We start from the raw sequence: 22,015 nt of genomic DNA on the forward strand, positions 1-22,015 counted from the left end.
GTTAATTCCGTATATAAAAAATATAACTGAAAAATTGCGAAAAAAATAGCTGGCGCGCAAAAGGTTATACTATCGAGATGTGGTTTAGTTTACGTAATAATTATGTTAATGGAGCGTCAGCTTGCATCAAACTTTTCGCCGTTTCTTACGGAAGAGAGGCAATTCGCGCGTTCTCCAATTCATCAACATTTATGAAATCTCTATCAACAATTATTTTTTTCGACGCAAAATCTTCGACATTGCTTTTTCGTCTGCTTATACAACTATTGCGAGTCTCTCGGTTAGCAAGTCATTCTCGCGAAGAGCCCCGTAAGAGAAGAAAGAATTTTCAGCATGAGCGAACAACCAATGATAGTCTGTCAAAGGAATTAGCAAGAAAGAGAGAAAGAAAGAAAGAGAGAAAGAAACATTCCTCTAATAGTATGAAATTTCACGGTGAAACTTCTTCTAGACTCCGTCGTTAATCTGGCACGAACTCATGCGAAGCGACGCTGAAAGTTTTGCAATTCATTACCCGAAACAGCATAATCCTGCTCGTTGCATCCTGCTGCAGGTTGTTTCGCGCATTCGATGCGCGATTATAAAATTAAAATATGATGTTATATCAAAATTATTATTAAATTAAATTTATTAAATTTAAAATATTAAATATATTATAATATTAAAATTTGAATATATTAAAAATATACTAAAAAAATATACTAAAATAACGCGATATTAAAATTTGAATAGGTATATTAAAAATATATTAAATAATAACGGAGCTTTTGCTTCTCCGTTTGTTATCACTGCGAGAGTTTTAAAAAAATCACTATCGAAAGGAGAGACATCTTTCAAACATTTTTATCTCGTCAACACGTGATACTCCGTGGTCCATCAGTCAAAAAAAAGACGGGCATTTCTTTCTATGCTAAATGATGCTAAATGCGAAACCGGAATTGCAGTTGCGTAATGTACTTAAACGCGATAGTAATTCCACGAATATCATTAATGTTTACATTCTCGAATATCATAAATTTTAAATTCATTCCTTTCGGAGCGAAAGTTTTAAAAGCGAGGCAGCTGATTTTTATACATCTCGTTTAAAATGTTTGTAGAGGAATAAAGTATACCGCTGTCTCTTGCAAAAAATTATCCTAGGAAATTGATGTCAACTTCCTCAGAATTTTAGCGATAAGTTCGAATTAAATTCTGTGTATATATACAAACATCTTGACCACAAGATGGAAAACTTTAATGGCAGACGCTTTAACAAACATTGACTTTTTTACAAAAAAGTTTATACATTTAAACGAAGTTCTTATGCAGCAGCTATATATTTTGTCAAATTGTTCCAAGAAAAAGAGATTGTAAGATTACGTTAAATTAATTAAAAAATTAATTTATTAAAAAATTATTAAAAAAAAAACAATTTCTCTCTCCCTCTTTCTTTCCCTCTGATTATTAGACGTCCGAAGCGTATGCGGACACATGTGTCAATGAATTCCAGCTACCTTGCGCGCAGTCTAAACGTTGTCAGTTTTCACTCCACAGGAAGACTCGGCCCCACCATTCCTTTCATTATGGTACCGCGAAACATTCAAGAATCATTGGTCGGACTACAATCCACTCGTACAGTTGATCCGTGATCATCCAGCGAGAAAGAAGAGTTCACCTGAGAAAGCCCTATTATATCTTTCTCTATATTATTTGTTTTCTATTCTTGAGAACAGATGCGACAAACCGGACTTGTCGACGTGTCGCCATGAGCTTGAGAAGATCGCATTATCAGGATTTTCCGACAGTTAGGGAAATGGAATTCCAAAGATTGACATAATTTCGTTACGTAAATCGTATCAATCGTGATCAATCGAAGTCCAATTGACCGAGTGCGGAAACAAGTGAGGCACATCCTGTAACATCCTCTCTGACAATGTCACGAGCATCCTGACGGAGGATCGATACTTGATTTGCTCGTAGACTTTTCAGACGTTCGCCTGTTTTTTAGCGAAGATCCACATCGGAAGAGGAATTTTTTTTGAACGATCGATCACGAAGATCCTAATACCGTCTTGATTTCGACGACGATGCTGAAGATTCGCGATTAAGTGTGATCTCGCACGAATTTTCTTTCAAAACGCGCGCCTCGTCGCTCTTTCTTGTGAACAATTTATGAGATAAACATGAAGAGTACGATGCGTTTGCTAATTGCCACTTTGCTTATAGTGTCTGCGATCTATGCCCAAGAGATACCTACAGCTATACCAAACGATAACGCGGAAGAATCGATTCTCCGAGTAAGAAGCTTGCCAGCGACGACCAATGTGGTCGAAAAGAACTGGACCAGCCTGTCGGAAACGCTGGACGTTTTCAGTGCGCGTAATTTAGTAAGAAATTGGGCCGAAGGAAAATACGCCGTTGGGGTGCAATGCGGCAAAGACATTACGACCTATGTCGAAGCTCTACAGAATGAAGAACTGTGGGCTCTTAAAGGTAAGATTTAAGTTTCGCTAATTATTACGCTGTTCAATTTGTGTATTTTGGATTAAAGTTGAAATTCTAAATTCTAAATTAAATTCCCAATTGTAAATTTATAAAGTATTAGTTTTCTCTATTTATAAATTCAAAAATATATTTTTTATTTGTTAATAAATCATTGGCTAAAAATATGAAATTTTTAATTAAAATATGCATATCAGCATATATATTGTGTGTGTGTGTATATATATTATATTTATTAAAATATATATATATATATTATATTTATTAAAATATATATATATATATTATATTTATTAAAATATATATATATATATATTATATTTATTAAAATATATATATTATATATATATATATATTATATATATATATATATAATATATATATTTTAATAAATCTATTATATAAGTCAGAATATATCTAAAAGTTAAATATTTGAAAAATATTAAAGAATATTATGTAAGTAAATTATAAATTATTTCTACAATATTTTATTTCTACAATAATTTATTATTTTCTAATTTATTATTCTTAATAATTTATTAAAAAATAATTAAATTATTAAATAATTTATTCTTTATTATAAAACGCGAGAGAAACTGTTATTTATATAGTGGCAAATAAATCATCATCGTTTGTTTCTTTTTTTCTTCTTATAACTATATTATGAAATTGTTATACACATTGTAAGCAAAATTTGTTATATCAATAGAAAGTTTAGCCACAACAACCGCAATATTAGTATAGCAACAGTGAAGTATAGATCGTAATTGTTTTCAAGGCTTCTTATTACAAATTTTTTAAGATTACTTATAAATTTTGACAAAATTTTCATCGGCTGATTCAATGCGGATTTATTTCGCGAATTTCGGAAATAATAATATCGCTTATTAATATATTTTTCTAATCACCTTAATCACATTTTCTAAAACAATATTTTCTTTGTAATTAATAACTAATATGAATTATATTTATACAATTTTATAAATCTGTCAGCTTTAATAGGCTATTGATTAATTTGATAAATTATATTGATAATAAATTAATAAATTATTAATTTATAACACCAAAGTTTTTTTTTGATGTTTCGAACGAAAGAAGTCTCAACAAGTTGCTTTGCTAGTAGAATACGATTATAGCTAATGAACGCCTCGAGAGATTGATTATATTGAATTATACACTTTCTAGGTCTCTGTGTTTATGTAATAAGCTTCACCATTTTAAAGATTATTCAAAGTCATTCAATTTAAAGTCTTTCACGTATTAAATCATATTGTCACATAATAACTTTGCAATTTCTACTTTTATATCTTTGGTTTCATCTAGAATACAAATACACGGAAGAGGAACAAAGAGCTCGGCAAGAACCTTCGTGGTTTTTTATTATCTTTTTTATTATAATGATATCTTTTTATCATAATGAAGCTACTACAGTGGAAACACTTTCTCATTTCTTATACAAGACAAACAACCTGTCACACGTATGAAGTTCTCATTTTACTGCAACAACAAGGATGCCCTTCGTGGAATAAATGGCTTGCCTTGCAGAAAGTTGTTTTTTATCGTGCATTTAGTATCTTATTCTATAATAAAAAAAAAAGTATACATCATCGATATTTTTTTTCACGAAAATTCCTTTATTATATTCTCCGTTTTTCTATTCCGTATTTTTATTCTGCAATGCCCAAGGAAAAATAAAGATAAAACAGAGGTTACAAAGTCATTATTATATGACAATATGGCCAAGAGAGGCATAAAGATAAAGCAGAGATTGCAAAGTCATACAATATGATAATATGAGTCATTGTACGGCAACAACGAAAAATTACAATGAAAAATGCAGAAAAAAATTGCAATTGAAGAATTTGTACTTCCGAACGAATAATTTACAACGAGGCTACAGTTTATATAAGTTACATAAATATCTAAGATCTAAGAATTACAATTCGATATAAATAATATCATTTCTCTCTTTCAGAGGGCATTCATTACATAATTATTATGTTTCTCTTTTTTATGTCGTTACATATGTATGTATCTCTTATAACACGCCTACAATATTCCTTTATATAATCAGTTACGTTATACTGATATATTAGATATATGCTGATATAGATATATATATTTGATTCTTGATCTGATTACGTCGTATTCTGTATTTTGTGCGAAATAATTTTATACGCGTCATGTACGTATGTAACTTCCTATTTATGCATTGCAACTTTCTCCCTCATGCAGCTTTCTACATTACATTGCATCGCGAGATAATTGTGCTAAATCATTCGAGTGAGATGTGAGTTATTCAAACGATCCCTTTCAATTGCATCACGATCATAGAAACAAACTTGCATCCGCAAGGATGTGGAGTCATCTGTCGTTATTTTAATGATTGAATCGAGACTTGATTTCTCGAGATCAAGTTGCAATCAAATTTTTTCTATTAAAATCTAATCAACGAGACATCATTAATTGTCAGGCGGACTTTAATTTTGCATAAGGTATTTTCTAATCAGAGATTTAATATAAAATGCGATGTTTAAAGTATCAATTGAAGTCGTCAAATGACAGCTTTGTGATTTTCCTCGAATAAGTATCGATTCTGAATTCATCAAAAATTCGTTGACATTTTTAAGATTAACTGATAAACGCTGATAATTCAAAGACACTTTATCGATGTCATCCGGTTCACACTTCGGTCGAAGAAAGAAAGAATATCCCCAATAAAGTCAACGTTAACAAACCAGGAACATCCTTACAAACAATTGCTTTTCAGTATCCTCCTCCATTACCCTTCCTGGTTTGTCTACTTTAGTGATTTCGCGAAGTTTCACTTTTAGCGACGCGACAAAGAGCCGATCAAACGTGCCGGCTTCAGAAAAAAATGACGCCAGGTATAAATTGCGAGTCGTATTTTCACTTTTCTCGGTCAATATCACTTTTCACATATTCGCAATAAACGCGCATTAAACATGTGGAAATATAATCATTTTTTTCGCAAACAAGACTAACTCTTTTCTGCTGTTTCATTTAGAAAAAAATCGAATTTTCATCTGAGAGAGAGAGTAATATATTTTACAAGTCTATCTGTAGAGATTTTTATCCAAAACTAAAGCTCGATTAAAAAATGCGTAGCAATTTTACATTCCATAAAAAGTATCGCAAGAGAAAGGAGTGTCTTTTATGTTATTTCAAAACGTCAAAAATTTTATCTTAGATCGCATTAAAAAAATTTTAAGATTTATTTATGTGTTTTGTTCTCGCTTGAGAGCATTAATTAACGTAACTGAAAAGCAGATTTGAAAACATAATCCGGTTACACCGTGTTTCTCTTGATGTGCGGAACGATTACGTCTTGTTAATTTTTATATAAAATATTTTTCTTGAAAACGCCATATCGTTCGAGAGTACTCGACAAGTATCGTAAAAAGAAAAACAGTTTACATAGATAAGTGTTACGTATATTTACGATATCGCGATATCACAATATTATATAAATCGTGATATATATGCTAGAATATTTCTCTATTACATTCATGTATTTCTATATTATAGATATATGTATACGAATATTTATGGCACGCATTAAAGACACTTTAAATGTGTTTTTTTTTAAATTTTACTTTATACCATTCAAATATTCGGACATATCTGAAATGCACGTGATTAATTTCATTACTTTACTCGAAAGAAAAAACTGCTCAGACCACGAACAAATATCCTTTCTTTTTCCGTGTTCCAAATTTCTTAACCAGAAGAAACCTGAGAAGGAACCTGACGTTCAGGTAAAAGTTTTAAGTGGGCCAAGGTTCACCTTCTCTTTCTTTCACATTTCATTCTCAGATATTGGAAATTTGGGGAAAGTTATCGAAAAAAGTATCGACGCGATTCGAGAAAAAATAAACGCGAGTTAGTCGATTTTTACGGGTCAATTTTGTCATTTTCGTTCCTCTCATCAAACGATCATTACACACGTGAGACAGCGTCCTAATCGCAAAAGAAAACAAACATAATCGGCCGCTTTCACCCTCCGCGAGCCCGCGATATGCATCATCGTAGCGAAATTCTCGTGGATCTCGCGAATTTTATGCGCGTGCAAAGGTGAAAGGTGCATCTGCGGTTCGAAGAGAAATATCGTTAGAGGAAACATTACCGTTATGACACTTTAAAAAGAATCGTTTGTCTCGAACACACGACGTCGCTCTTTCGACTTTCGGAGGCGTTTATAGTTTCTCACGCGATTTATTCCACCACTCTGCCTTCACAAATTGAAAATATTACTTTCTGGTTTCTACCGTTACAAATTGCCAAAATCCACTGAAAGAAGATCGCCGTTGTTAAATTATAAAATATGCGTAAAATAAAACGTTGCGCGAAAGCGTAAAAATCACGTTTTATTTATTCGAAGAAATAGAAACAGTTTCGTAAAAGTGTGTATATAATTCTCAACCGGTTTTTTACTAGAATATTTTCTCCTATACTTAAAATATAAAAATTTAATTTTTTTTCACGTCAAAATGATTTCAGCATATTATATTTTCCCTAAAAAATGTACTGACTTGCACTTATTATTACGGTTTGACAGGAAATTATAATTATTCATGTTTCACAATACGATTATTTAATTATAAAATTAATAGACAATTAAAATTGTAATAAAAGCGAAAAAAGTTATACGATCTTCCTTATTGCCCTTGGAAAGCGCTGATCGCGATCAAGATAAAGCACCCTATGATCCTTATCCAAGAGTTACGTAAATGAATCTCTCCGACATGTGTAACCGCATCAAGATTTATACATATGTTAAAATATACACATATAGCATGATGCGCATGCTCATGTATAATTTATGTTTTACAATTGTTGTATTGTATATAAAGACAAAGACTCGTTGTGCAGAGACTCGATCGGACATTAGAAAGCGGCGAGTCCAAATCGGCATCGCGATTAGTGGAGATTATACTACTTCGAGAAGGGAGAATTACGTGGCAGAGCTGGGGATGAAATCGCAAGCTTTCGCTTTCGCGGAAACGCATTTCTATTTCCAGACGATTCGCCTAATCGAGTAGGATTACGTTCATTCGATCCACGACGATTCGCCAATTCTCCAACAAATGCGAATGTTAAATAGCTGCGTTAAATGAAGCAAAAACTACGTAAACCGAAATAAACATATCTTTATCCTACCGCGTTTAGAAACATTACACTTTCCACTATATTATTCCCATAAATTATATTAGCTGAATTTATGTTCGTAAAACTTAATTAATTTCAGCTAGAGCGCTAAAATTATGGAAATCGACAAGCATCTGATGTATATGTATTTATAATCATGATATATATAGATTTTGCAGGTATATTTCACACGCGAAGATATCTTTATAATTATATAGCGTGTCTCCGACACGCTGATTAAGTAATTTCTACGTTACAAACTTACGTCATATATATGGGGCGAGTATTAATAGCAGATCGACAGTCTACGGTGATTGGCGGTAAAATTAGGTAAAATTAGTCGCTACTAAACAACATCGTGACAGTGTCATTAAGCTATCAACTATCGGTCGCAATTTTCCCCTATATCACAGTGATATTACCTCTTTAATTGCTACGAAAATATGTTTCCAACACTTTATATCGCTTTTCTAGAATTTATCGGAAAGTATGAAAGAGTTATATTGGAAGAAAAGAGAAAATAAAGAATAATTCTTGCTTTTCGGTGATATTTCTGCGGAATAAATATCACTTATTAATCAGAGAAATTCCCAATCGCGTAAGTGCAATATAAATACCGGAATGCTGTAAATTATTACCGGATTTCGGAGAAATGAAATTAACGTAATTATATGTAATTAAAGTTGATATCATACTTAATAATCTATCTATCTGTGGTGACAGGCGACCGGTAAATGTAATAATATTTCGAATACATTGATATGAAATGGTGCAATCTACCTGATGTCTCTCTCGAAGAATAAAGTTCAAAAAAAATAATTTATCAAACTTTTTCTTCGCGAATTTAAAAAAAAAACTTCCAAATTTGGGACTTCCAATGTCCCAATTTTTCAGGAAAGTAATCGATTCCACAAATGGTTCCAGATGCTAATGAAGTGGAGAGAAACAGGATAGAGAAAGTATATGTCGTCGTGTTAACGAGCGATAAAAACTAGCAGCAAACTGTCTCTGTTTGCTCATTCTTCAGTCACATTTCCATTAGTAATTTGTTACAATCGTCGCTAAACACTTCCGTCTTTGCATTAGTCAGCATTGCACGGTGACAATTTATTGGAGTAAAAAAAAAAAAAAAAAATTGCGCCAAATTACAATCTCGAACGATCGTGTCTAAAACTTTTGCATCCGCATTTTTAGATGAACAATCAGATTTCGAATAATGTGAAAAGCAATATTTTGTTCATAATAGTAATAATATAACGCATAAAAAAATTGCTAAAACGTTGCAACTCGATCGAAGTGAGTCGGATGCACTTTTGTCATATGATCGATGCATATAAATATGTTGAGCGATTGCGTGTCGTCACGGACAGAATTTTGATTTGATCGAACGTCCACTCGAGTTGCCCAATTGTGAATAAACAAAAAGGTCAATCACACTAGGATCGACCGTTTCACTAGCGGCCTAAATTATAGGTTCGCTTCGAAACGTACCAATTTATCTGTCGCAATAACGCGGCTATAAATGACAGCTGCATTAGAAACGGGATGCGTTTCACTTTCATGTATCGGGGTTATTACATTTTCGTGCATGTCGGAAAAAAAGAAAGTCACCGCGCCTCTCTTTGGACATACGTCTTACAATTCACGTGTTCGTTTTCCTTCCTCGAATGTCAATTCAATATATTCCGTCTTGTAAAAGTAATAAGTAAGAAATAATATCGCGTAATTTTTATAATAGCTTGCCCTGTCTTAATTCCTGTATGCTAATGTTTATCTAATTTGCTAATTGAATCACTTATTGAATCTGTAAACCGCAATTTAGGAAAATTCCAACAATTTTTTGATCTTGAAAAACATTCAAAATTTATTAAAAATTTATTTTTTAATATTATTGAAATATTGATTTTTCGAACAGTATTGCATTATACATTATTTCAGCAACATATCTCTATTCAGATTAGTATTTTAGAATAAAAACTAGTCAAATGTCAACTCTTATAAATGAGAGTTTAAAAAGAAAATATTATTGTTATATATCGATGACCATCAATAAACTGTCAAGTTAATTTCACTAGACATTCACGTGACAAAGTGATTCGTAGCTGTATAAAATTAGTCGCGAAATTTCGTAGATAAATTGCGAAAGATTTTATTTGAAAACAAGAGTCATTATACATCTAATTAAAGCAACCATAAATTTCGCCTTAGACAATGTATCTCATATTTAGAAGCGTGATATATTCTGATATGAAAGAATGAGGAGAGGAGACTAAATTAAGAAAACGGACGAAACCTTATTCCAAAATCCAAATGTCAAAAGTTCAGATTGCCGGACAAGATTATGAATTCCGATCTAGATAGACCAGAGGCGCTTTCACCCGAATATATCGCGCGGGAAAGAAATTCGTACGCTCTACTTTCATATTGTTAGTCAAGGACGCCTCTCGCTCGACCTCCGTCAATTTAAGAAAGCAAACCAATGTCAGACGGACATTAATATCGTCAATGCCAGACGGTTAGACGGTAGTATTGCAACATTTAGCTTCAATCAGTATGCAAACGCGTTTCTCTCTTTCTCTCTCTCTTTCTTCGGGTTCACACTTTCTCCAATTTACGCGCTACGTATACAAATAAATGTGCGTAACAAAATAAGCAGTGAGTTTGCATAATTAAAGAAATGCGTACGCTGATGCAAGAAACTCATTATATTTGGAATTAGAGATTTTTATTTTACTCTGTACTTGATTGTTAATTGTTACTTAATTATTGTAAATACCAAACAAAAGTAATACGGAGAATTCTCAAAGTTTCTCGTCTTGAGAAAAAAAAACGCTGTATAAAACAATGTTATCTTTTTGGTAAGATCACTTTCTTTTCTTTTAGCTTTCAATGTGTCGAGTGTCGACGCATTTCCTGATTAGTCTTTTTCTTTCGAGTACATACTTGAAATTTCCGCAATCGCGACGGTAAATTGCTGTCGAATTATTTTAGCGAGTGTGTGTATATGAAACTGTCAAATCAAGATATAAAGCAAAAGAATGTAGCAATTTGCGAATTCTTTAGCCACATTCGGATGGTTAATACTCATTGTCAGTGTTGAAAACAGCCAATCAAAATTATGAAAATAATGAAACATTTTGTGCAAACATAATGAATAAAATAGCTATAACATTTCTCGCAGAATAAAGTCAATTGCTAATAATTGCTAAATAACTTAATTACACTTCACGCATCGAATAGCTCGTTATTGTATTTTTAAACTTTCAAAATAAAAAGTGACGTTATTTTCTCAGCTGTAAAATATCGCGCGTAGTTCTAATTTTATTATTAATTTTATTATTAAGTTTTAATTTTGTTATTAAATAATTATATTAGAGAAAAATAAAATTTTACTTAATCTGATATAAAATTTGTGATCGTGATAAAATTTCGAGAAATATAAGAGAATTATATAAATCAGACATTTTCGGATCATTTACCGTAAACACATTTTTTTTTAAATAGCACATATCTTCTCTTTTTTGAAGTCTTGAAGATATTGCCAATTGTTTTTTTTCTCAGGGGGGGGGGGAGTACAACAATGTACAACATATTTTAGCTAGATTGATAAGTAATTAAAAATGTAAGATGTAAATCAAAATAAGATTCTTAAAAAATTCGCCAAAAATGTAATATACAGATTATATTCTCAAAATGTGTTTTAAAATATATAGCATTAAATTTTCAATGGAAAAAAATAGTTCTATGCTAATTGAGATTAAGTTAATTGTTTGCGGTCGCTTTTTCTCTAAAACTACCTTGTTACGACAAGATTTTAACCGCGAAACGCGATATTTATGCACGTGTGTGAATGGATTATAAAATAGAACTAAGATTCCAAAGTTCAATCAAGATCGAGCGTTGCATTGACTATACTTATGTTTTTGTAGCATTGAAACGTGCCGATCGTGAACTTGACTTTAAAATCTTACAATAGAACTGTAACTGACTCACAATTCAAAAGTCATTATTATTCTAATCCGACTGTGAGCCCGCGCGTGTATCAGTCGCAAATTACCAAACATCGACAATAGTAAATGTCAATGATTGACAAGCAAAAAAATGTTTCTTTAAAGAAGATCATATTTTAGGAAGACTCATTCGAACTTATTGATTTTATTATTATTTAATTATTGAATTTTTTTTTAAATCCGAAGAGAGTCAAAAGCATATCTTCTGAAGTATATAAATACTTTTTCGATACAACTTTCACGAATTTTTATGAAATAGAACATTCTTTTTAATTATATAGAAAAGCTGTATTTAAAATTATAATTATCTAATAAATATCAGGAAAACTTTTTATATTTATCCATAATTTTCAAAAAAAAAATTATTGCATTTGTTGTCTAATATTATTAATTATTTCCATTTTATATTCTTGTGTAATAATAGTTATAAAATATTTTTCTATTTTATGAGACGATTCTTTTTTTTTTAATTTATTGCTCTATCTTTATTATTTTGTATTTCATCATTATAGGCATAATTATAATCATTCGATGTATAATATCTAATATTATGCATCTAATACGTATTGTGCGCATTTAATATTATTCCTAACATATTCACAACATAGTATCATCATCTCATCATCACCATCATCATCTTTATATAGCTATATCTAATCAATTTGGAATGCGAATACGGAAATTCTCTCGGGTCTTTTCACATAAATCTCTCGCCTACTTAAACCTGCATTACATATACCGCGAGTAATAAAGGTATATGACTTCATAGTCATTAATGTGTGGTAATTACATAATTCTTATGTTGCTTACCATAATTATCCTTTTCTGTAAATCGTGTTGATTTAGTTTTACGATTGACATATAATTAACAGACACACGCAATCCTTACATTTCACGCGAAGTAAGCGGAATAAATAAGATTAATGTAGCAGAAAGTAGAGTGCTTCTTATAGCAGCGATACGTTGCTATAAGTAGCAGCAAGTATAACAAAACATGAATGAAAATGTTATTTTTATGTGCGTTGTTAAGTGCATAAGAAAAAAGTCAACAAATCACAACGATGCAATCAAGGATGTCGATTGGCTTATGTGTTTGATCTTTACTTGATGCCCTTTAAAATCGACGTCCTCGATAGCATTGATAATCTCATTGAATGATGTGAATTATAATAGCCTTGTATCTGAAACCCTAATGCAACCATAAAGATAAAAAAAAACCTAACTTGCATCTGTATAAACTCGAAATTTCAATTATATGGTGATAGAATATTTATAAAAATTCTTTTCAATATTGAAAAATATCGATAATAGAATAAAATCATTCTATTAGTATTGCCCGATAAAAAAATTATTCGAGTAATTCTAAAATAGTTTTGAAAGACCTATCGAGTGAAAATTGTTTGGATTCTAAAAAAGAGTTGGTAAAAATAGAGTTGTCATAGAAATAAAAACAATGCAATTAATAAATTCAAAGACATATTAATTTTAAAATTAAATTAATAATTTTTTAAATTAATTATTATTCTTTTCTTTGCAAATTCTTTGTAAGTTTCAAGATTCCAAAAAAAACTAACTTAAGTAACTTAAGTCAAACCTTTTTTGCGAATCAAAACTGGGGCGGGAAATCTTAAAAAATGAACGAATTCCTCAAAAAAACCGTGATGAGCGCGAAAAACGATGACGTCGATCGCAGCCTTAAGTGCGTAACCGCAAGTGACATAACGAATCCGCGGTCAAACCGCGGCCTATGTAATACTGTTTTGTAAAGTCCTTCGTCATGCGCTGACGTGATTAGATAATATATCTTTTACTTCCTGAATAGAAAGTGCATACTTCGTCGAAGGCAAGTCTTTTCCGACGTAAGACTCGCCGTCATGACGCCTCCCCGATGACGCTCTAAAACGCCATCCGTTGCGTTAAATAATTGTTTACGCTACGATAAACGAGGGGATACCATGCCACCTCACTCTTGCAAAAAACGCGCTTGCGTGCTCTTGTCAAACGCATACGTACGAGAGAGTTACGCAGTCCGGTTATTTAATCATCAGATAGAAATCACCATATCTTGACATTTAAGTGAAGTTTACTAATTTTATGTTAGATAATAGCCAACATTGTTGGTTATATATATATAATCCGTGGACTGATTTATACCAGGTGAAGGCGAATAGATTATGATAAAATTACACAAACGATTATGAGTCAATTTTTTACTTCAATTAGATAGAAAAACACAATGTGTGTGTGTGTATATGTAGAGCTGCTATAAATTTATTTATAGCAACAGCATTAAGTTGTTGAAATCAACAGAAACTAAATAATATTTAAAAAAATAAGAAAATTAATATATAATTATTATTTAATCAAGGGAAATTATATAAAATTTCTGAGCTTGATTCCATGATTGATGAAAATTGATCAATCATTTCAATATCACGCGTAAGTTATAAAAAATAAAAAAATATATACTTTTTAAACGTACACTTTTTTTTAGTAATAAGAATAACGTAATTAGTCGAAATTTTCAGCGTTGGGAAAAAATAGAATATCGATAAATAGAACAGTTTCAAATCTAAGATTTTCAATGCATCGTCCCTCAGACTCTCAGGCTCGATTCTCGTTTTCACTCTCACGAGTCGCCGACCTACTTTGAATAAAAGTACTTTCGCCGCACTCACCTGACTGACCACTTCCGGCTCGATCAGCTCCTCGATGAAAGTGTTCTCCAGCGGTCGCTTTCGTCACGTACAAGGTGTTCCAGAACTCGTGACCTTACTTCTCGCGTCTTCGGCCAACATGCGGTTGATTTCTCCTTCCTGAAACACGTTTTGTACACACAGCTGAATTAAAAATTAATGCAACACGAATAGCACAATAATAAAATGAGAAAATGATTACTATATTTTTCTTTTCTGCGATATAAAAAAATTTTACTCTATTTTACTATATTTTTTTTATGTCTCTACGAATATATACCTATACAAATAAATATATTTACAAATAATTTACAAATAAATCATACACATTTACAAATAAACTTGAAATATGAAATGGAGAAAAATACGAAGAAAATAATTATTGTCATCTCGTTTCATCAGTGGACGACGCGTCGGGCAGATTCACCAATGGATTCTTTTGGGGTAACTCGTTCTTTACCGGATCAGCCACCGAATGCAATTACATCGGTCAAGATTACAGTCGAAAAAATCCTAAAATCGGCACGGAGTCATCGATCGAGGAGGTACGAGAATTTAATGCTGAGCCACGAAAACTCATCAACACCGGCCCCAGCGGAAGCAACATGTGGACTCAAACAGATGCCGCGGATATGCCACCTTATCCTCTAGGATTCTACATGATGAGGCTTTCTATAAACGCGTCTCGATATACAACAGTAAGTAGCATCGATGTCGTGTAAAAGATTTATTAAAATATTATTCGACATTTTTCTACTTCAACTTGTATTTTTCTTTTTATAAAAATAAAAGAAATTTATATTAATAAAATACATGTTTACGTTTTCAGTACATTATTTGTGCCATTTTCGAAATCTTAATCAAAGTCGAGAGCTTAATGCATAATTTTACAAAAAAATAGAGTAAAACATCTTTTTCAATAAATATTTTTCTAAAATAGTACTTCATGTTTTTCCATTGCATATTTTACGTAAAGCTTAATATAAAGAAAATCTATTTTTATTGTCAGACACAACATTGATTCATCTGGGTGTTTGTCACCAATGTTTACGCTTTCAAAATATTAATTATGCCATTTTCGAATGCAAATGTATTAAAGTCAAGATCTTAATGTATAATTTTACGAAGAAATAGAATAAAATCTTTTTCGATCAATTCTATTCTTAAACTAATGCTTATTTTTTTCCCATTGCGTACTATCTTACGTAAAGCTTAATATAAGGAAGATCTACTTTTATTTGTCAGACAATATTGATTCACCTGAGTGTTTATCTGCCACCAATATTTATGTTTTAAGTACATTAATTGTGCCATTTTCGAATGTACTAAATAAAATCAAGACCTTTGTACTAATGTACAGTTTTACGAAAAAAAATAGAGTAACATATCTTTTTCAATCAATTTTTTCCCCAATTGCATACTGACATACTGTCTTACGTAAAGCTTTACTATAAAGTAAATCTTATTATTTTTCAGACAAGATTGATTCACCTGGGTGTTTGTTTGCCATTCTCATGCACCGCCTTTGACGTCGCCGTGATCGGAAAACTCGCCGCAGGCGAGTTTGCGGCGAAACACTCGTTGATCGAAAAAGTCAGAGATCAGCACAATTTATACGACATGTACACAGATCCGATCTTCTGGGTCCTATCGTAAGTTTGCGAGAAAAAAAGATATTCGATTAAAATTAAGCTACAAAAACTAGACAAGTCATATTTTGCAAAAAATGAGATAGATATTACATAATACGAGATATAACATAAAATAATATAATATAATATATTATTTATTTATTTTCGAAGTAAAATGTTGAAAACTAAAGTCTCCTTTATGAATTTAATTAAATGCGCGCGAACAACGGATATGTTTGATGTGTTTTAGCGGTGTCGGCGCGGTTGTCCTGATAGTGATGATCCTCGGCACCGGATACGATTATTATCTATTGAAACAAGTAAAGAGCAAGAAAAACGTAATCTATGATTTGGAGAAGCACGGAAAACTCGATCATCTCACCAATGGCAATGGGAAAGTGCTAAACGGTAAACAACTCAACGTCCACGTTCAAGAGTTTTGTTGATCATCTCTGTCCACATACATCCCTGTTGTTTTTACAAGATCAATACATTTAGATAATGACGATTATTTTCTGCTCTTTACATGTCACAAATTCCTCGCACGAATTCTTTCAATTCTTGCATAAATTTTCCAAGTCAATGTTTTCTCATTAAAAATATGAATGACATTCTTTATCTCAATTTCTCGACATTGAACTAAATCTCTTTGTACTTAAATCTCAAATTACAAAATACATATTAAAGTTAAAACAGCGAATTAAAATTGAATAGATAATATGATTGTTATCTATTTGCCCTTTTAATTCATGTGAAAATCTTCACAATTTTAAATGTATAACTTTTATACTAATAATCTTGCCAATAAATTAGTATTTTTGTTAAAGAGGAAAAATTTATTCCGAACAAAAGCTGACTCAGTAGAGAGAGGAAAGAAGATGCGAGGAATCTGAGACGCCTTGTAGGAAACTAAAAAAGCTGAGAAAGACTTACGAAAATAATAACTAAATGAAAGGCAGGTTTCAGCATAATAGCATAATAACTGCTTTACAAAGAAAAACGCTATAGTTCGCTACACTAACTCATCTCGCGGTAAAGGATGCTGTAATCACGCAAAACGCAATTGCCTTGGAGGTACATCTCTCTCGCGAGAAATAAAGTAGCGACTAATAAACACCACGACTACCACTCACAGACTATCAAGACAAGACAAGGACAGTACCAGAAGTAGTGACACGATTTATTATTATATTCCGTAGCTGTACAAGGTAAGGTCTACCTTCCTGTTCCAGTCGCAGACTCTAGCAGCAACGGCATCCAGCCGATTAATAATAACAACGATCGTGAGAACGACTTGCAACCTACGTCTACCACGGAGGGGCGACAGCTTAGTACGTTAAATTTTTGTGTCTTATCCATATTAACCCAGAGTCGTTAAAAATATTATTAAAAAAATTAATATTAAAATAAATCAAGAATCTTCTCTGAACTTGAATATATTCAATATCATCGAAATTAGTAATTAGAGATTTTTCCTCTCGTTCTTTCATAATTTTTTAATTACTCTAATTTACAATATAACTAAAACAATAATAATTAGACGAAAATTAGAGTTTAATTAGAGAAAAAAATTCTTTTGATTTCTACATAAAAAGCATAAAAGATAAAAAAATCAATAATTAAAAGATCAATCTCTGAGAAAATTAGAAGCGCATGATTTTTATAAAATTTTTATAAATAAAATTTCTTTTATAATTGGCGAGAAGTAGTAAACTTGCCTTGACGTTTTCCATCGTTTTTGCAGGTGTTCTCGAAGAACTTTTGCTTTCGTTTTCCGCTCGCGCCAACCTGAAGATCATCTGCGACCGTAATGTGGGCGGAGACACCATCAGCACCGTGCACGGGCTCAGGGCGATATCGATGGCCTGGGTTATCCTCGGGCACACGTGCATCGTTCTCTTCAAGTACTCGGACAACATGGAGTATCGCAAAGTGGTGGAGAAGAGATTCCTCTTTCAGACCATCACAAACGGAGCCTTCAGCGTCGACACCTTCTTCTTCATGGGCGGTCTGCTCGTGAGCTTTCTATATTTCAGAACCAACGCCAAGGGTGACCTGAAGAGGCTCACGCAGGGTACACGTGGCTTCGTTGCGGGCACCTTGAAGTTCACTGGCCTTCTTATGTACAGATTCAGCAGGCTCACCGCGCCGTACATGTTCGTCCTGGGTGTGGTCGAGATCTCGATGAAGTATTTCCATGCAAACTCCGTCTTCGAGCCTCCTACGGCGGATCATGACAATTGTCCAAGCTACTGGTGGAGAAATTTGCTCTATATTAACACCTGGTTCTCCGTCGAACAAATGGTGCGTCTTGTTTTACTGGCACATTGCAAAAGATTTCAAAGATTATAATTAACAGGAATTGATTCTTGTGATAAAATATTTAATTTTCTAATTACTTCGATTACTGGTTTCTGAAGATTATTAATTTTATTTATTTAATTTTTTTTTTTTTTTTTTTTTTTTTTAATAGAATATCATATATATTTTATGCTTCTCATGATAAAGATTGAATGAATTACTTTTTAAAGCTCTTGCCTCTAATTTTTAACCATCTGTTATTTTTTAAAAATAAGAATTTTATTTCATTTGACTCTTTTAATTTGTATTGAATATTATTCTTTCTCTTCTCTCTCTCTCTCTCTCTCTCTCTCTCTCTCTCGCTATCTCCATAGATGAAATTATACGAGTCACATTGTGGTATTGCAGTGCATGCTTTGGAGCTGGTACCTAGCAGATGATACGCAGTTCTACATCGTGGGTGGTGTTATACTAATATTGGCTACAACTCACTTCAAAACCGCAGCTTTCATGTTAGTCACTCTACTAGTGAGCTCGTGGGCAACTACCGGTTATATCGCTTTAGTTAACAATCACATGCCGAGCTCGGACGACCCGTTGGCCCTCTTCGACAAGATCTATGACAAGCCGTGGACGAGATTAGGTCCTTACCTGATCGGGATGTCCGTCGGCTACTTCCTCTTTAAGACTGATTGTAAAGTGAAAATGTCAAAGGTACGATCAGCCAGTACAGTCAACAGAAAGTTCAAGAAATATACTTTAAAAAAATGCTTATTTGAAAGATCAAAAGATCTTTTGAATGTCTCTTTGCAATATCTGTACGATATTAATTCTTCTTTGATACACAAATTAGAAAGTGAAAATAATTCTTGACGTCGTTTTCTAGACTACTGTCGTCGTGGGATGGCTCCTGTCTTCCGCGTGTCTCTTGAGTTTGCTTTACGGTCTATACGAAGCGGAACTTGCACCCGTTACAGCCGCTGCGTATTCTTCATTAAGTCACAGCGCGTGGGCACTTGGTTTAGCATGGATCGTAATAGCGTGTAGCACCGGCTACGGAGGTGAGAATAATTTATTTAATAAAAAAAAATTAGACTAACGATTAAATCGATCGTTGCTGTTAATCCTTAAACAGATTAAAGAAAGATTATATTTTCAGGATATGTAAATAAAATATTGTCGTGGCCACTTTTATATCCGTTCAGCAGAGTGACTTATTGCGCTTACTTAGTCCATCCGCTCGTGATCCGTCTGACCGCTATGAATTTAGATTCGCCGTTTCATCTAGGGAAGGATATAGTGGTGAGTTTAACTGTCGAGGAAAAGACGAATAGATATAGTGTTGTATAAAATGTCATTTTTTTCAGGGTATAACATTCCTGGGACAACTAGTGCTGTCTTACTTGTTCTCCTTCATCGTGTCAGTCACCTTCGAAGCACCGGTAGTCAGTATGCTGAAGATTCTCTCGCCGAAAAAACGAAGGCGTATATAATATAGAGAGACTAAAACATATATTTAACGCACACACCGCTCGTACGGTTATTTATACAATTGTATTTACACATATTATGTATGAGTTTTGTAAAGATCTGTGAAACAATGGCAAAAAATATTGTAAACGTTATTACATATACACACTGTATTAACAATACTTGTTTCAGCTTGTTTCAAAATATGTAAAAGCGTGAATTTTTCTGTATATCACTAAATGTAAAATAAATTATTTTTCTTTGTATATATAAATATATGTATAAATTCTGACACAATGAGTGTCTTTTTCACTACGTGAGAAAAAGAATAAACGCATACATACGCATTTTAATAAGTAAAATCGATAATAAATGCAAAATAAGTAAAATTTGTAATAAGTGCAAAAGCTTGATTTTTTTCACAGTAATCAATGTTTTTGAAAAATATAAATGAGAAATAAATATTAGGCCGCATTTTATAGAAGTTGTTTACATTATATATTATGCTACAACATGTATCTTATAAAGATAACATATATCTTTGATATTAACATACATCTTTAATATTCAAGTAATAATAATGGGAAGATTTGTTCCCCTTCCTTCTCTTTACAAAGCACCTTCTATCGCGACCTCTGTATTAATATCAACAAAGTACGGACCTTCGTTAACGAATTGCTTGAATTTCTGTATAGTCTCCGCGTCGAATACATCTCGCTCCGCCTGGGACAGACGTTTCACGACTTCGTACTTGGCATCCTTGCACTCTTTGAACGATTCAATATTTCTATCTAATAGGAACTCCACCAGACCCGGATGAGTGGATATATACTCTTGTCCCCACACTTGAGAGGCGATCACCGCCAAAACCTCCAAACCAGCCTGCCTGATATCGGCAAACGGTTGTCTGCATATCGTTATAATCATATCCAACGGATCCTCGCACAACGAGTCGAACCACAGCTTCGTCAGAGACAAGATTCTGTTGTCCTGTTCGTCCCTCTTGACCTCGAGCATAAGAGCGAGATTGTTGAGGCCGTGAATTCTCAAAACGGTCGGCATCCTCTGCACTATCTCGCCGATCTTCTTGAGAGCTCCGGGCATCGCGTCTCCTAGAGCTTGCAACGCATACTTGCCCTCGACGCTCACGGACACGAATCCCAGAGTGTCCAATGCGGAAGCAAGAATATTCTGATCCTCGCTATCTATCACCTCGAATAGCGCGGAAATTATCGCAGGATATTTGGAGAACAATTCGTTGGGCCAATAACGCGCTACGTTACCAAAGAACTTCATCAGACCGGGAATTAAAAGATTTGACAAAGGATTTTCATTGGCCTGCGCTATCTTTTGAACCATCTTACTCAACACCTCCTGCTGCTCCAGGTAGCTGAGACCCTCCTCGAATATCGCTAATTGAGTCAATATTTCCAAGGCATTTAATTGAAGCAATATGTCTTCGTTCTCCAGCACATTGATTAAACTATTCAAGAAGCCTGATTGAGCGGATACTTCCAAAGCCTCTCTAGACGTCTTGGCAATGTCCACTATAACTTCGTAAACGCGAAAGCTAATAGTATCGTTCTGCAACAATCTGGCGAATGTTCTCAGGAGTTCACCTTTATACAGAATGTGTAAACCGTTTGGATTCTTTCCAACTTTCTTCACTATACTCATTGCGCATTCAGCGACTGGTAAATCATTGTCACTGATTCTGTTTATTATCGAAATCAGAAGAGTTGTATCTGCAAGCAATTGGAATATCTTTTGCGGATGCACAACTGTACGCAAAAATTCACGTAGCACAAGCAACCTTACACTGGCATTTGGATTAGTTATCAGAGCAGATACTTCAACTAAATATCTTTGATAAATTTCTCCAGGTTCTAGCACGCTAAACAGAATGGTCAGAATGTCACATATCTGCTCTATAACTTCTCTGTAATAAAAAAAAGTTGTTGAAACTTTGTTTTTAGCAATAAATTTTTGAAAGGATTATATCACACATAATAATTACATATACAAGAAGCAACATTTTATGTTACATCTTATAAGAATAATAGTCGCATGTGAAGTAATAATTTAAATCTATCTAATCGTATCTTCAGAGTATCATTGTTTACATACAAATATTTATTTTAAAACACTCTAAATGATATAATTTTCAAATATCCTATTCTATTTGAACCATTTGCAAATATAAATCTCCAAAAATAAATTATAGTATTCAAAAAATATATCGAATTATCATATTTTT

General features: G+C 32.9%; 2 protein-coding genes across 4 annotated transcripts in view; one reads left to right on the forward strand and one right to left on the reverse strand.

Annotated features, from left to right (window-relative positions):
• LOC145936821 (26S proteasome non-ATPase regulatory subunit 5) overlaps positions 1-22,015 on the reverse strand; it is a 36,023-nt gene that overhangs the window by 13,407 nt on the left and 601 nt on the right. Inside the window, exons 2-4 of one of the 2 annotated variants that reach the window (XM_083039417.1) lie at positions 17,706-21,697; positions 15,848-16,003; positions 14,339-14,476 (exon numbers count right to left, since the gene is read on the reverse strand). In XM_083039417.1, coding sequence (XP_082895543.1) covers positions 20,368-21,697 — 1,330 coding nt within the window. In that variant the 3' untranslated portion in view covers positions 14,339-14,476; positions 15,848-16,003; positions 17,706-20,367. Of the gene's footprint in view, positions 1-14,338; positions 14,477-15,847; positions 16,004-17,705; positions 21,698-22,015 lie in introns of those variants that run through there. The other variant, XM_083039418.1, reaches the window with a different exon arrangement.
• LOC145936817 (O-acyltransferase like protein) lies at positions 1,533-19,795 on the forward strand. Of its 2 annotated transcripts, none has more exons than XM_083039408.1 (10): positions 1,533-2,472; positions 14,759-15,054; positions 15,833-16,008; positions 16,238-16,395; positions 17,187-17,318; positions 17,732-18,291; positions 18,697-19,002; positions 19,175-19,349; positions 19,448-19,590; positions 19,656-19,795. In XM_083039408.1, the coding sequence occupies exons 1-10, from the start codon at positions 2,163-2,165 to the stop codon at positions 19,779-19,781; spliced, it is 2,382 nt and encodes a 793-aa protein (XP_082895534.1). In that variant the 5' UTR covers positions 1,533-2,162; the 3' UTR covers positions 19,782-19,795. The 2 variants fall into 2 exon arrangements, with proteins under 2 accessions (XP_082895534.1, XP_082895537.1); XM_083039411.1 differs by having other exon boundaries at positions 17,220-17,318.

This window comes from Prenolepis imparis, unplaced genomic scaffold, assembly GCF_030444845.1.
Source record: "Prenolepis imparis isolate NDT839.2.m4 unplaced genomic scaffold, iyPreImpa1.0 SCAF_5, whole genome shotgun sequence".
In the NCBI taxonomy this organism is placed as follows: Eukaryota; Metazoa; Arthropoda; class Insecta; order Hymenoptera; family Formicidae; genus Prenolepis; species Prenolepis imparis.